At 35.4% G+C, this 18,244-nt stretch overlaps 1 protein-coding gene across 1 annotated transcript in view; it reads right to left on the bottom strand.

Moving 5' to 3' along the window:
• dscama (Down syndrome cell adhesion molecule a) overlaps positions 1-18,244 on the bottom strand; it is an 89,903-nt gene that overhangs the window by 16,003 nt on the left and 55,656 nt on the right. The window contains 5 exon segments of the mRNA XM_058790142.1: positions 2,905-2,975; positions 3,322-3,489; positions 3,637-3,765; positions 3,924-4,020; positions 4,586-4,800. Coding sequence (XP_058646125.1) covers positions 2,905-2,975; positions 3,322-3,489; positions 3,637-3,765; positions 3,924-4,020; positions 4,586-4,800 — 680 coding nt within the window.

The following is an 18,244-nucleotide window of genomic DNA, read 5'->3' as shown; positions in this document are numbered from 1 at the left end:
CCCTGGGATTTTGCCAAGGTAATTCATGTTTAATATAACTCTTAAAGTAGTATGTAATGAAAACAGTGGCTAAAATTGGCAGGTGAGTTTACCTTGCTGGTCCCCATTCGGGTTACTGCATGCATTCTTGTTCATGTTATAATCATATTACTTATTATAACTCAGTGTTCCTGATGTTCCTAGAGATTCAGCCAAGGTCATTCATGTTTAATGTTACTCAAATCTAATGAAAACATTTACAGTAGGCAGGTAAGTGGTGGCAAATTAAGCGTTTTTAGCTGGAATGGCTTTTATTGTTGGATATCAAAATGTTTTTGAAAAAAAGTGGTACTAGAAATACTAGAGGTTTTATTTTATTTATCATTGTTATTGTGTATATAACATCCAATATTGAATATTTAATTGTGCATTACCTTATTTTTGCATTTAGATTACCTTGGACTTCATCTCAACACTCATTTAAAGATAGTCTTCAAAAACACTAATAATTTAGTAACAAGTTAAATCTTTTTTTTTTTTTTTTGTGAAAATTTCAGAATATATATTATAATATTGTGATGTTAAATTCACTTACAGATAATATTAATAATTTTAATAACAGGCCACCTGAGTGTACAATTTCATGACTACGATTCTTAACAAACAAGAAAATTTTAAAAGTACGCTTTATAATAATGTCAAATTAAAGTTTCTGGAATAATTGTGAAATTACATAAGATAAAGATAAAGATAAAGATAAAGATAAAGATAAAGATAAAGATAAAGATAGATTAAGTGGTTCAACAAAAGTACACATTTTCATTTAATTGCAATTAACGTGCAATTAAGTGTCCAAAAGCACCACATGTTGTTACAGTTAAGTATATTATTTTAAATTATTTCCATAATAAGTACTTTAAAAAAAAGTATACTAAAGTGTTCTTAAATGGACCTGTAGCACAATGACCAGACAGAGTCTGCGTTTAAAATTGAGAAATTAAACTAGCTTAGCCGCTAGATGCCGAAATAACACATTAGATTAAACTATTTGTCTCTGGTAGATTGTTGTTATTGCATCTCTCCCTTTTCTTTTTGGCTGGCCCGGGCCAGTGTTGCCACCTTGTGGACAAACTAATTAGTGCAAGAACAATTCAAGGCGAATGTGCAACCTGCGCACTCTTCCTCGGGCCAATGAAGATGATTTGCGGGCCGGATTGGGCCCGCGGGCCGCCAACTGAATAGCCCTGATCTAATCCCTTCGAAAGGCAGAGCCCTTGGAGTGGAGACTTTGGAGTGAGCAGGGCACGTGCGTGCCATTATGTAGCCGTTTGGAATGTACTTGGCAAAGGCGACGCTCGCGAGCACCCTTCTGAACGCTAAAATGACGAATGGGCCACCCTACGGTCTTGTGGACTTAACGGACACGCGCACGCAGCGGCCATTGTAAGTCCTCAAGACCGAAAGTGCACAAAAAGTGTGCCATTTGGGACAGGGCCTATAATAATGGCATGCATGTGCCCTGCTTACTCCAAAGTCTCCACTCCAAGGGCTCTGCCTTTCGAAGGGATTAGCGCAGGGGTCACCAAACTTGTTCCTGGAGGGCCGGTGTCCTGCAGAGTTGAGCTCCAACCCTAATCAAACACACCTGAACCAGCTAATCAAGGTCTTGCTTGGTATACTTGAAACTTCAAGGCAGGTGTGTTGAGGCAAGTTGGAGCTAAACTCTGCAGGACAACGGCCCTCCAGGACCGAGTGTGGTGACCCCTGGATTAGAACATAAGGATGATCACTTCCATTTGGAATTTGTCCCGTGAACCGTTTGGTACGAAAACACGTACCGTTACACCCCTACTATCTATCTATCTATTATATACAGTATATTAAGGCAAGACACTGCAGGTGAATAGGGTAATTTTTTTTTTACTAATAGTTATCGCCTTACTTACCTAGTTGATTGATTACACTGATAATTGCAAAATTTTTTGTATTACAAGTTTTCTAAAATGTTAGGTTTAAATATGCAAATGAGGCATTATTTAATGAAATATGCACTAATTTGCATACATTGCTAGTACAAAAATCTAAACACTGGATGAAGTCAGTTTCAAAATTCTTGTTTAATTTTTTTGACATATTACAGTCAAAAGTTTTTACAGAGGGAATTTTGGATATCTCATTTTGTGACTCCATAATTCAGAAAATACTTAGAACAGACAGAAAACACTATATTTTGACAATTTTGGGGGAATTAAAATGTTGTATATAATCAAGCAAATTATATATGAACAAATCCCTCTGTAAAAACCTTCAGGATATAGACAGGAATAAAAATGTGAAGTTTGGTGTCTGTAAGTGCTACTGAAGTGGAGATTTATGGCTCAGTGTAGGAGAAAAAACTCATTTTGAGAAAACGGCCTTTAAAAATATGTATTGTAATGGAAATCTATTGACACAAATAGATAAAGTGCTATAAAAGAAACACTTAACAGTGTCTTTTGGATGTTTTCGTTCTACTAGTCTGAAAAACACTTTATGAAAACCAAAAGCCCAAAATCTCAAAATTGACAGGTGCATGAAAAAACTGTGTTTTTGCCTGCAGTGTCTCCCCTTAAATATTAGGAATAAATATAATAAAATAAATAAATTATCTATATTTATTTAATAATATAAATATTAAATATTACAAAACAATTATAACAAAAATGATTTACATACATAAAAATATAACTATGTATATATGATTAGTTTTCATGTGTATTATATATATTTATAATAAAGAATAATAATATAGAATGAGTAATACCTTTAATTGGTATGTGTATGTGTATGTGTATGTGTATGTGTATGTGTATGTGTATGTATGTGTATGCGTATGTTTATATTACATCAAACTTGATACAGTCACAATAACCTGTGCAGCCATACCTTCCATGTAACTTTTATACTTTGGGAGGTGATGGCTTCCAGTGTGACGTCTTGGGGTGGTCCTTCAGGATCTAGAGTGGTCAAACATAGACTCTGTTTAGCCTGGTCTGATATCTGCCATAACGTTTCTCATAAACAGTGGCCTCAGTAGTTATCAGTATCTCAATCACACTCCTGTAATGTCACCCTTGACCACCAGTTGGCAGTATTGCAACATAATTCCTTCTTGTGTGTCCACTGATGGAACAGGAAGTGAAACATTAACAATATTGTTTCTATAAGTAGGAAAGCCTTTCAAAAACTTCTAAAAGATTGTACAGTACATTTTAAATATCAGAAATAAGATGAAACAGTAACATGCACTGATGAACTGTACATAATAATACCAGGAACATGAATATGACTAGTATATCATACCTGCTTCATCGGTGGTTACTGTGAGCTCATTGCTGGGTTCACTATCGCCAATGTGGTTCTTCGCGAACATGCGGATGTTGTAGGTGGACGATGGGTGAAGCTCTATGATGGTGGCCTGGTATAGGGTGGGAGACACATCTCTGGTCCTGCGAGCTCGTTCCCAAGTTTCTGTATATGGTTGGAGAGATGGTTGAGAACATATCTGGATCTCATTTGACAGCTGATCAGCTTCATTTATAGGTCTTTTACAATGTCTGTGATGATCTATTCATGTCAAAACAGCTACTGTTGCTTGTATTGGTTTGGATCATGTACCTGTTTTATTTTTGCACTCAATATCATAGCCGGTAATGGGACTGTTCCCATCGAATCCCATGGTCCAACGGAGGGCGATGGTCCTCTCTTTCACCTCACGAATCTCCACTTTCGGAGGCTCTGGTGGCTCTGAGAATTCAATGATTCAGATTCTCAGAGGCGTTGAAACCCTCCCCACATTTAAACAGTGACATTTGAATCAGGAGATTTCCCTCAAGAGTCATTTCAAATGCCTAATAAATCCCCCGAATCTCCAGCCAAGCCCAGGCGATTTTCCGGCTGCTTACCTTGAACTGTTAACTGAAGGATGCCTCTGTCTTCACCATAGGAGTTAATGGCGTGACAGGAGAAGAACCCAGAATCCTCTCTCATTGTTGGATAGATCTGAAATCAAGAAAAAAGACATTCATACACTAAATGACCCTGCTCATCACAAACCATTCACATCAAACTTTATAAAGAAAGTTCAGATACCTGAAGGACCTGCTATGCTTATGTGTTTAAAATTAGTTTGGTAGTCAAATATAAATTCAATATAAAATATAAATATATATATATATATATATATATTAAACAAAAACACACTTAAAATGTTGGGGGTCTGAATGATTCAAGAAGTATGCGTTAAATCGATCAAAAAAGACATTTAAAATGCTACAAACAATTTCTATTTCAGACAAATGCTGTTCTTTTAAACTTTCTATTTATCAAAGAATTCTGAAAAAAGTATCATAGTTTCCACATAAATTTGAAGCGACTGTTTTCAAAATAATAAATGCTTTTTGAGAACCAAATCAGCATATTAGAATGATTTTTCTGAATGATCATGTGACACTGAAGACTGGAGTAATGATGCTGGAAATTCAGCTTTAACATTAATAAGTATCAGAGTATCAAAGTATCAGAGGCCAAGCATGAAAAATGAAAATGCACAAATGAAGAATCTGACCTGCAGGGTGGAGACGACCTCGTCGCCGACATTCTTGACCGTAACCGTGTGCCGCCACATGTCTGGATTGATCATGTGTGACTGCTTCTCCTTTTCCACCTCCTTCTCCCATCTGACCATGATGGGCTTCTCACCATGAGCCTTGCAGCTCATCTCTATCTTCTCTCCTTTTGTTGCCAGTGAGTTGTTGGGATACGATGTTATCATGGCTGGAACTGAGGGAGAGAAAAGAAGAAACATTATGAAGCCAAATGCCATCACTGCGGATCAAGCCGAGCAAGTTTTTCTTAAGACATCAACGACTTTTAACTTACATTCGTGCAAATGCCATGTAACGCTTTGCAACAGCGAGGATCAGAACACTGTACTACCCCAGACAAGGTAAATGTTTTACAGCTCTATGGGAATAACAAGATTGAATGTGATGCTTTATGCAGAGGTACAGTTTTTACTCCGTTCTCTCTCTCTCTCTCTCTCACACACACACACACACACTCATGTCCCGGTTCCTCACAGGCATTCACTGGGGGAGCGGAGCACCAGGCGGGTACGTGGCAGCGGCGGTACAGCGTGTGATGTGATTGAGTGTGTCAGGTTGAAAGTCCCGACCGTTTACATGTCATCTCTTATTCACTCCAGCAATTCTCAGCTCAGCAGCAACAAAAAAAGAAGAAAAAAATCCATGCCTGAATTAAAAATGGTATATTTTCAGATTTAAAAAAATAATAATTATATATATATATATATATATATTTTTTTTTAAATATTAAAACCATTTTTTTTTTTTTATGAAAATGTTTTTTTAGTCTCTTGTCACATTATTTTAAGCAGCATTACCCAAGTGCTGCATGTTTAACAAGGGGAAAAAAGCCATTTCTAAGAAATATTCCCAATGTTTCTTTTTAAAATATTCATGACATCATTCTCCAGGAAGTGACATCACTATTAAAGGGAAAACAACAGGACAAATGTCAGTAGCTAATACAAGAGAGGCAAAAAAGTGAACTGAAATAAAGCAGACATTAAATGAAATATAAATTTTAGATGATAAACACACTAACTTAAAAAAAATTAAAATGATAAATGTTGTCAAGTATTAAAATTACTAAAAATAAATAAAAATATGTAAAAATAAATATAAAAATTTTAAATCTACAGATAAATCTTAAAATATAACAATATACATATATACATACACTGACGTTCAAAAGTTTGGGATCAGCAAGACTTTTTATGTTTTTTAAAGAAATATCTTTTGCTCATTGAGGCTGCATTTATTTGATCAAAAATATGTCTTCTATGTTATTATACTGTAAAATCTAATTTATTTCTGTGAATTCCATTTTCATCAGCCATTACTCCAGTCTTCAGTGTTACAAGATCCTTCAGAAATCATTCTGATTTATTATCAATATGCTTATTTATTATCAATGTTGGAAACAGTTGCGCTGCACTAATATATATATATATATATATATATATATATATTTTTTTTTTTTTTTTTTGAACCTGTGATACTTTTTTCAGAATTCTCTGAGGAATAAAAAGTTAAAAAGAACAGCATATTCTATATATATATATATATATATATATATATATATATATATATATATATATATATATTTACGACGCCTTTTTATCAATTTAACACATCCTCGCTGACAACTACTGAATAAAAGTATTAATTTTTGACAGTATATATATATACATATAAAATTGAAAAATATATTTTTTAGCATGACTTGAGTAAAAAAGTTACCAAAATTAGTATGATTATCAGTATGATTAATCTAAACATTTCAAAAGATGAACTTAAAAATGGCATCATCATGTACTGTAAGCTGTCACTGAGCACTGGCTAACGCTAGCCCTTGATGTCCACCCTGTTAGCAATCCTAGCGTTTTCATTTGTAAACACTGAGAAGCCACATGCAAAGTCTCTTAAAACCACTACAGTTGATCAGAAGGTAAAAATGAAGAGGCACAGTCCCCCACTAAAAGACGCAGAAAGCCTAAACCGGCATCCTATTTCTTATCCCGGCCGAGCGCTCGCTGCTTATGTGATTATCCAGAATAAAACACTAAAGAGGGAAGTAGTCTCTGTGTTGGAGGGGCAGCTGTATCTTCCCTCAGGCTGCGAGCTGTCTTCATCATGACTGCATAATTGCTGTGTTGATGTATTTCTTTAATATCCAGCTGAATTATAAGCAGCAGTTGGACTGAAAGGGAAGGTGCTAATTCCTCTCCTGAGATACAGACAGAAGAACTGTGTGTTGCTGGGCAGGAACTTGCTCTCCGGCTGTAGGAGTGATTTACGTCTCTTCTGAATCCTCTCTGATTGATTCAGGCTCATTTTACTCGTTCATTTAGGGGTTGTAAATGGACAAAAATGAGCTGTGTTTGGCTGCTTTGTGCGCTTGAGCATTATTTTATTTTTGCATGTGTCACGAATGCACACATTTACACAGTCTCTCGGGGTAGCAGCTTTTATTCCCTGCTCTATCAGGAGCAGAAGAAGTGAGATTCACTCATCCTGAGAGACAAACGGAGATGATAAACTGGTAGATTCAGCATTATTTACCTGAGAGGAAAAATGAATTTCTAAACTTGTATCAAACACTGCATAACTTCTGTTCACTTCAATCAAGGCAAACTGTATATTTAAATGTTTACATGTGCATTAAAACATTATACCTGCCAAAATTCATATGTTTAACGTATTTCAATCATGACAACTCTCGGACGATTTTAGCATGGTGATGGATATGACAATGTTAATGTATTTGGTCTTGGCGGAATAGATCTGCTACGCTGCTGCTGTTGGTTATTGCTATAGTTGTAGATTATTGCTGCTGCGGCAAGCAAGTAGAGGAACTTGCTACTGCCAATGCATATGGTGATATGGTGCCGTGAGTATTTAAGACACACTGCTGCTGCACAAATAGCATATAAAATAAAATGTAGCAGATCTATACAGGTGGAACTGGGGAAGGTGGAGGGTTTCAGAGAAACTCTGAAGCGCGCTGCAGGAATCTTAAGTGAATGCTAGCCAGCCATATAAATGCGAAGGCAGTAAGCTCATTGGCTGCATATGCAGCATGAACCAATCAGCTTGTGCCAAGTCATTTAACTTTCTGAATATCATCAGTTAAATTAACAACCCATCAGCCTGCGCCATCAAGAGTTTCATGACTGAACTAAACAGTCATGGCCAAAATATCAGCACCCTTGGTAAATATGATCAAAGGCGGCTGTGAAAATTAATCTGCATTGTTAATCCTTTTAATCTTTTATTTAAAAAATTCACAAAAATCTAACCTTTCATTGGATTATGGGGGGAAATATCATTATGAAATAAATGTTTTTCTCTAATAGACATTGGACACAATTAACGGCACCCTTTTATTCAATACTTTTTGAAACCTCCATTTGCCAGTTTAACAGCTCTAAATTTTCTCCTATAATGCCTGATGAGGTTAGAGAACACCTGACAAGAGATCAGAGACCATTCACCACTCATTTTCTACAGGGTTCAGGTCAGAGGACTGGAATGGCCAGCAGAAGCTTGGTGTTGTGCTCAGTGACCCATTTTTGTGTTGTTTTTGAGGTTTGTGTTTAGATTATTGTCCGGTTGGAAGATCCAAACATGGCCCATTATAAGATTTCTAACAGAGTCAGTCACTTATTGATTTTTTTATGTGTTGGTATTTGATAGAATCCATAATGCCATGTGTCTAAACAAGATGTCCAGGACCTCCAGCAGAAGTATAGGCCCACAACATCAAAAATACAGCAGTATATTTCATTGTACACATGGGGTACTTTTTATCCCTGTGTTCACCAAACCCATCTTGAGTGTTTGCTACTAAAAAGCTAATTTTTTAGTTTCATCTGACCATAGAAGCCAGTCCCATTTGAAGTTCCAGTCGTGTCTGATAACTGAATATGCTGGAGTTTGTTTTTGGATGAGCGAGGAGAATTTTTCTTGAAACCCTCCCAAACAACATGCGATGTAGGTGCTGTTTGACAATTTCTTTTTAAGGTTTTCTGTATATTTAACAGAATTATTTCATCCAAATTGACATTTAACCATTTCTTTCTGTTCTGTGTGACTTCTAAAGTTCATGTTCAATACACACCCAATCCGGATACTAGTTTATCCTACAACAGTTGAAAGGTCACAACACATTTCTTTATAAAATAAATCTAGGGACTTTCTAGCAAGAGTAAAATCATTTGCAGTCTATCTTTGACAAAATTTAAGGTAACACTTTATTTCGATAGTCCACTTTAGACATTCTACTAACAGTAAGTAACTTTGCAACTACATGTCAACTAGCAGTCGTTAGAGTATTAGTAGACTGTCTGCTTAATATCTTCTAACACTTTATTTTGATGGGTCCACAACATACAACATTCAGACTATGAGAAACTTTGCAAGTATATGTCAACTTATTCTACTAACCCTAAACCTACCCTACTGAGAGTTAGTAAACATGTAGTTGCAAATGAATGAGAATTAGTTAACATGTAGTTACAAAGTTACTTATAGTTAGTAGAATGTCTAAAGTGGACTATCGAAATAAAGTGTAACCAAATTTAATTACGGAAGCTCAACAATCATCACTTGTACTAGTGTACACCACATGACATCTGCAGCATCAATCTTTGAGACAAATTAGTTTGTTTTCCGTCATTAAGAAGAACTGAATATATTAGAACAGATTACACAACATTTTGAAAGAAAAAATGTTTAAAAAATAAATTTATTAATGTATTAAAAATAATATGTATTAAAATTGTATTACATTCATAGCACTGAACGCGAACATCCCACCCTCCCTGCAAATTGCCGTTCAAAGCCACGCCCCATGAACACATATACGCACACAGATCAACGATCAGAGACAACATTACTACAATACATCACGTGTCATTCACCGGTGAGAAAACTTTATAGCACAGTTAGTAAAAGTACCACAATACCAGGAAGGAAGATCAGGCTGTTGATGTTTGCCTGCCATTCTCGCTCTGACGTATCCCGTCTGCACGAACCGGGTATGCAAATACACATTGACAGGCAAGTAGTAAAGCCAATCAAAACGCTTGGAACGTGCGTTCTGATTGGACAAACATTTCTTGGTCCTACGCCTTCCACAGAATATATAAATACAAATAAATACATTTAGACCACTTAACTTAATGATTGCTATCGGGGTGTGGAGAGACTTTCAACCAGCATAACAAAAAATGTTTCTGAAGATAATCACCTATTGCACCTTTAAGACTCATAACACACAAACTAAAATATTTTGAAGCATTTTTTATTGTTGATAATTATGAAATTTGAAATAAAAAAAGATTTGAAAGCTTTCATATGGCAAATTTCATTTTAATACATAAAATAATAATTAAAAAAGTTTAATTATTACGACGTATTATTTTAGGTGATTGACAAATGAATATTAATATTCAAATATAATTTTCACAATCTTTGTGACAAATTAGTTTGTTTTCTTTGGTTACGAGAAACTGAATGCATTATAACTGCTTGCACAACATTTTGAAAGGAAATGTAAGGAAATAAATACTATTAAAATCATATATATATACATATATATATATATATATATATATGTGTATATATAAATTATTACAATTGTTTTAATTTATTGACATATCTATCTATCTATCTATCTATCTATCTATCTATCTATCTATCTATCTATCTGTCTGTCTGTCTGTCTGTCTGTCTGTCTGTCTGTCTGTCTGTCTGTCTGTCTGTCTGTCTGTCTAAACGCAAAGGTGATTTTTCAGATGTGTGTCCTTGACAGGTCTTGCTGACTGAGATGCAGTGGGAGTCTGTGGTCTCTGGTTTATATCCAGCCCGCAGGGAATCCTGGCTGCTATCCTCACCCCTCCTCCCTCCCTCCCATGAGAGCCCATGCCTGCATCTCCCTTTCACCTGGACACGTTACCATGCCAACCAGCTTCGGCCTGCCTGCTCTCCCCCAGCTGTAAGAGGGTGCTGTCAATGGAGGACAAGAATAGAACAAACATCCAGAATTGATTTTCAGAGGAGAGCGGTTACGAGCCTGCATGTTTGTATCATGGATCCAAGCTGAATATCTTTCTCTGGGAGGATGATGACAGTGGTAATCTTGTGCTTTTTCAGGATAAGAAAAAATAAAATAAAATAGTGCAAAGGGAAAAGAAGGATCGTGTTTGTTTAATGTCTTGATGTCTATAAGGCTGGAGAGGTTGTCAAACTAATCAGTCTAATTAGGTCACGAGGGGTCAGAATTGACAGTTTGCTTTGCACAGCTTTATGGCATTTGACCCCAAACTATCAATCCACACATAAATCTGTGAATCGGAGACACGTTTGCCGCATGTTGGGTGCAGATACAGGGATATGATCCAGTTTCCCCTATACAAAAAGTCTCTAAAACAAAAAGAAAAAACAGGGCAGACCGGAGCAAACTGTCTTACTTTTTACAAATGAATATATAAAGTTGTTCCTTAAAATTCACCAAAAAAAAAACAAACAAAAAAAAAACCTTAACACATTTACCTTCAGTGACAACATGCTCTAGCTGTTACAATGGAATTTGCCATTTAACAGCTTTTCAGTAAAACTTAACCAGTAAAGAAATTATAAAAAATAATAATAATAAAACATGCAAATATCAAATAATAAAAAATCTCAATGTATCAAACTATTGTTTTGTTACAAAATATAATTTTATATTATTAAAAGTTTTATATATATATATATATATATATATATATATATATATATAAAATTATGTGTGTGTATATATATATATATATATATATATATATATATATATATATATATATATATATATATATATATATATATATATATATATATATTAATATTTAGCGATATTACTCTTTTATGTTTGATCAAATAAATGCAGCCTTGGTATATCCACCTTATTTTTTCTGTAAGAGCGGCTACGGTCATTTGTCAATTTACTGTGTCTGGCTTCCGGTCTCATCCGCTTCCAGCTATTTTTAGCTTTACAAAACAGCTCGTTTTTGTCTTACTATATTATTTTAATGTATTATATTAATTATGAACACACTGGTTTGTAGTGCAAACAGTTTTACCATTTACTGCACTTTGTTATTCTTCTCGTTATTTCCCTACAGCGGCTAATGAACCAGAAGTCTTGCACACGTCTCGCAGATGCATCACGAATGAAATGTTTCTCCGAGCATTATTTTTCATAACAGTAATACTGTAGTCCGGCAATTCCATCTGGTAAAGACATCAAGCAATATTTAAATGAAATGAATGAAATGAATGAAATGAATGAAATGAATGAAATGAATGAAATGAATATTAACTTGTCGTAGTACAAGCAGGATGTGACGGTTGGTCGGTATTAGTCCCGCCCCTCCTCCACTGTGATTGGTTAGCTTACTAAACAGTGACAGTGATGAGCGCTGCGTTTTACCAAAAGTTGAACATTCTTAAAATCTCGGTGCTGAGGAAAAAACGCCTGAGCGTTCAGTGTGAAAAAAACGCTCAGCACTCGGCACACTCCTGGCGTTTTAAAAAACGCAGCGCTCTAATTGAGAAAAACTGAAAAAATACACTAGCCTCGCGGAAAAACGCTTTGGTGGACATGCGGCCTTATTGTAAAGTGTTACCTACATTTTATCATTTTATATATTTAATATTTCTGATATAAAATTACAATTAACAGAAAATGTATATATAATAAATCTTATAAATATATAAATTGTGATAGCTTTTCGTAAGATCACAAAAAAATATTATGCCTAACATTTGCTCAATTTCTTGGCCGCACAATGCTACAAATGAAGCCGGAACGAGTGGATCTGGAGACAGAGTCGTCCTGCAGTGTAATGTCTCTCCTGTCTCAGTCTCATAGCGGCTCCTGGCTCCCCGCAGGCTTTCTGAGGGCACCCATCATCCCCTATTGCATCAGCGCTCAGGGCCGTGTGTGGGGGATGTAGGCCAAGACCCTCCGCCTCGCTGGGCCGGCAGGCAGATTACACGCATGTGTACAGCAGCTCCTGCCCCACGATGCACCGGGGTAAACAGTGAGCTGACTGGTTAAGTGGCCGTGTTCACCACAGCCTGATATCCTCCTTTACTGCACCATTGGGCTTTGCGTGGAGAATGAGCCGCATCATGATGCTGAAAATGGAAAAGCGCGCGGCCAATCAGAGCGAAAGAGGGGAGGGATCTTGGTAAAACAGCCACTGATGTGACACTCCATTATGTCTTGTTATATAGAGAGTTTCATGGGATCATCATAGCTTTTTTTATCAGCAGGATTTCTGTGTCAGCTATAGTTCATACAGTCTTAAGTAGCATATTCTAAGACCATATGTGACCCTGTACCACAAAACCAGTCTTAAGTTGCTGGGGTATATTTGTAGAAATAGCCAAAAATACATTGTATGGGTCAAAATGATCAATTTTTCTTTTGTGCCCAAAATCATTAGGATATTAAGTAAAGATCATGTTCCATGAAGATATTTTGTAAAGTTCTTACCGTAAATATATCAAAACTTTTTTGATTAGTAATATGCATTGCTAAGAACTTCATTTGGACAACTTTAAAGGTCCCATGACATGCTGCTTTTTGGATGCTTTTATATAGGCCTAAGTGGTCCCTAGTACTGTATCTTAAGTCTCTTTCCCGAAATTCAGCCTTAGTGCAGAATTTCAGCCACTACGAGCCAGTCCCACAATGAGCTTTGCTTAGGACGTGCCATTCGGTGTCTGTAGCTTTAAATGCTAATGAGGAGGAGAGAGGCGGGGCAAGGTGGAGGGTGGGTGTGTGGCCTTAACCAGCTTTTCAAAATCAAAACAGTGCGGGTGTTTTTATATTACTGTATTTCTGAAGGAAACCGAGTGTTTTCAGAAAATTTGGGATATCATTTTCATTTCATTTTGCATGCAATGTCTGATAAAGCAGCGTTTGTGAGTGGAGCTCTGCTTTGTGTACAGCGTTACCGCGGAAACCGCTATCTCCACGCTCTAAAAGCGCCTCCCGCTGGCAGAGAATGAATTTGCATATAAGCCGCCACAAATAGAATCCAAGTCTGTGGGAAACACTATACACATACCTCGGTGTTCATTTGTACATCCAAACACTGAGCAACTGTCTCTCGAGAAAAAAAAAATATTGCGCTCGCCTCACACGGTAGTAGCTCATTTTCTCATGGGCGGGCAAAGCAGAGAAAGGGGAGGTAACCTTTCCCCGTATGACGACATAAAGGGAAGATTCCAGATTGGGCCATCTGAGCTTTCATTTTCTCAAAGGAGAAGCAGGATACCCAGGGCTCGGTTTACACCTATCGCCATTTCTAGCCACTGGGGGACCATAGTCAGGCTAGGGGAACTCATATTAATGTTAAAAAACCTCATAAAGTGAGATTTTCATGCCATGGGACCTTTAAAGGTGATTTTCTCAATATTTTGATTTTTTTGCACCCTCAGATTCCAGATATTCAAATAGTTGTATCTCGGCCAAATATTGTCTGATCCTAACAAACCATACATCAATAGAAAGCTTATTTATTCATGTATAAATCTCAATTTCAAAAAACTGACACTTAAGACTGGTTTTGTGGTGCAGGGTCACATATTACTTTTACTATTTCTGCAGTATATAGTATGTATACTGTGCATAATACACATTAAATTTATTCAATAGAATGCAATGCACAGAATATTCAATCCCATAATGCAATGCACTCAGCTTGACCTTCCTATGGAAGCCTTTTCCCACCAATTTTATGCTGATAAAAAATAAAAAAGTAATTTATAAAAAGTTATTTATTTCTCATAAATGTGAATATCATTATATGCCTATTTATTTGTAGTAATTGTGACTTCTTATCTCACAATGCCTTTTTATATCTCACAATGTGACATAATTTCATATGCTAAACTTTATTGTACCATTCACCTTTTTTTCTTTTCTTTTTTTACTCAGAGGTGGAAATGGAGTTCTATACCTTTCACAATTCCAGCATGATAAACAAACCAGAAGTAAACCAGTAAAATAAAATAAAATAATTTAAATATTATAATATTAATTATAATCGAATATAATATAATATAATATAATATAATATAATATAATATAATATAATATAATATAATAATATTATTAATGCAAGCTGTTTGACTTACTAATTCGTTTAGTAAGTAAATGAATTAATTAAATTACTTACTAATTCATTACACTGGAAATGTTTTTTTATATTTAATTTAATTTATTTTGTATTTATATTTGATTTAAAATTTTTGTCCTTTTTATTTCTATTAACTGAACCACACATTTAATGAATTAAATATGCAATGTGATGAGATCATATTGCAACAATGTAACACATTAAATGCATAAAATATTATTTCAGATACTATTAAAAAAAAGATAAAATATGTATAAACTGATATACTGCATAGACAGCAGCAGAGGTGGATAGAGTACCCAAAAACTGTACTCAAGTAAAAGTAAAAGTACTCGAAGAAATATTTACTCAAGTAAAAGTAAAAGTAATAGTCTGAATAGTTACTTGAGTAAGAGTAAAAAAGTACCGGATAAATAAACTACTCAAGTAGTTAGTTACTAGTTACTTTGGATCATATATTGAATATAGTCTATTTTTATGTAGATCTATAGATATTTAGATTACATTTATATATACTGTACATTTATACATATACTGTGTACATATATGTATATACACATATACACACATATTCTATTCATAAAAGAATCCTGAACAAAATGTCACAGGTTCCAAAAAATATTAAGCAGCAAAACTGTTCCCTGTTGAAAAAACCAGCATATACTGGTAAGGTATGTTTTGAAGCATGGGATGCAGATTTGAGCTGATTTAAGCTGGTCCTTAGCTGGTTTATGCTGGTCCAACCAGCAAAGGACCAGCTTAAACCAGCATCCCAGCTCCAAAACATACCTAACCAGCATATGCTGGTTTTTTCAACAACACTGGTAATAAATCAATATATTTGAATGATTTCTGAAGGATCATATGACTCTGAAAACTGGAATAACAGCTGATAAAAATTCTGATTTGCATCACTGAATTAAATTAAATTATATTTTAAAGTATATTAATTATGTATTATAAATGTATATATGTATATAACCTCTGACACGGAGAAGAGTGAAAACTCCTCACATGATGACTGCTACAGAACATCTGAACATAACGAAACAAATGCACATTGACGGATCTTCTTCCGTCTGTTCTGCAAAATGTAAACAAATGTAGCCTTTATTTCTGCAAGCGTAATATTGTGAAAATATCAATATTAATTGTGTCTAGGCAAAGGCATTCTTCTTGGAACTAACGCGGGTTTGGCGGGTGTTCATTTCATACTCTGTGACAGCTTATTTAATGAATACATGATACATTGTATTTAATGTGTAAGGTACATGTACAACAAACTGGTAATGTCATAGTGGTATCGTGTACTGTAATCGAATCTATACCTGTGGAACCGACAGCACACGCGGTGTTCGTCTAATAAAGATCTTCATAGCTAGCAAACCATAGCCTTTGCAGATTTGCTTTCAACTGACTGTAGATCCAAAGCCACGTCTTCAACGCTCTTGATGTTACAACCACTTCAGACGACTCAGCGCGTGCGGCAGAGAACTGAACGAATCATTCAAACTGATTCGCGAACCGATTCACTGGTTTGCCAACTGGTTTGATCAAGCCTTCGAACAGAATTGACTCAAAATAATGAATCATTCACGAACGGGCATCGCTCATTGCCCAGAAAAAAAGTAGATGGCGCGCTTGGAATAAATTGAAGGATTTTTAACTTGTATTGCATTAAGATAAAGTAACGAGAGGAGCGTCGCCCACAGTAATGAAGTAAAAGTACTGTTTTTTCACTAAAAATGTACTTGAGTAAGAGTAAAATTACCCATTTTTAAATATACTCTAAAAGTATTAGTTACCCAAAAAATGTACTCAAGTAAATGTAACTCGTTACTACCCACCTCTGGACAGCAGTTCACTATTTCTTGTAATATGTACTCCGATAATCTTTGTTCCATTTACAACTTAAAAAAATTATTTTTACTGTGTATTCCATTCTAAAACTAGCCAATAACATAACACAGTTAGGTAAGATACATTCGCATGCAAATCTTTCAAAATCAACACTTAAATATGAACTTCCCATTAAGAAGTTAACCTAAGTTAAATCTCTTAATTCCAAAAAACAAACTCAAACCAGTTACAGTTTTTTTTCTAGCAATTAGATTTGAGTATTGAATAATGCATTTAAGTATTTTTTTCTGTTTTCTTCCAGAAAGGTAGAATTCTCTCCTTCTGTTCTGTGGCCACGGGGACACGACCTGAACTCTCGGCGCTGATCACGGCTGATCTTAATGAGGAGCTCGTTTGCGGTAAACTGGAGAGATCACAGTGGACTCTGAAACAAACCTCTCAGGGAGACTCGAGTTACAAGAGCGAGCCACAACAACAGAGCCGTGCCTCCGGGAGCAGAGCTCTCCGCACAAACACGACACAGTATTTCACCTGTCAGCCTGATCGATCTCTCGGAGAACACAGTTTTGTGTGTGTGTTGTTACACGACATGGGAAGGAGAGCGGCAGAGAGAATAGAGACAGAGAGAGTGAGGGAGGGAGGAAAGGAAAGAGGATGAAGAAGAGGTTGTATTGGGCAGAGAGAGTGGCTCTGCAGGGAAGCTCCTGCTGCGTGCTGATAAGAGCAGGGTGTGAAAATAAGCCTCTCTAACATCACACTCTGATCAAATGAGAACGCAGCCGCTGCCGCATGCATAGGCAGACAGGGAATAGTCGGATAACCCGACATTAAAACAGTTCATTTAGCTGCTGTGTCACACGCTGTAGAAAATGCTGTTAAATCAAATGGATTTCAGCATTTATTTGAGTCACATAATGTGTAAAGATTTTACTACATTTTAAATAAACATACTTGAAGAAGTCAACATAAAATCAAAATTGACCCAGTTTACCTGGAAAGCATGTTCCAGGTTTTACTATAATAAATCTTAATAAATATAATATAAATCTTATTAATAAATATTTATGTTTTTTATATTTTATTTTGCATTGCTTATTAACAAGCAAATATACTACTGTGGAAAGTTTGGGGTCAATACATATATTTAAAAATAATTAGAATAGAACAGAACATAATAGAATAGAATAAAGTTTAGGGTCAATACAATTTTTAAAAAATAAATTAATGTTGTGTAATAATATAATGTTACAAATGATTTACATTTCAAATAAACTCTGTTCTTTTCTTCTTTTGAAAAAAAACAAAAACATCACGATTTACACTGAAATATTAAACAGCACGACTGTTTTCAACATTAATAATAAGAAATGTTTCTTGAGCAGCAAATCAGCATATTAATAATGATTTCTGAAGGATCATGTGACACTGAAGACTGGAGTAATGATGCAGAAAACCCAGCTTTGCGTCACAGAAATAAATTACATTTTAAAATAAATAAATAAACTAGCAAATAAATAAAAAATGTTTTTAAACTGTACTATTTTATAATATTTTTTGTTTTCACAAATGCAGCCTTGAAAGGAGACT

This window comes from Onychostoma macrolepis, chromosome 10 (genome assembly GCF_012432095.1).
Source record: "Onychostoma macrolepis isolate SWU-2019 chromosome 10, ASM1243209v1, whole genome shotgun sequence".
In the NCBI taxonomy this organism is placed as follows: domain Eukaryota; kingdom Metazoa; phylum Chordata; class Actinopteri; order Cypriniformes; family Cyprinidae; genus Onychostoma; species Onychostoma macrolepis.
Note: the sequence above shows the minus strand (reverse complement) of the source record. Positions and strands in the feature narration are given on the sequence as shown.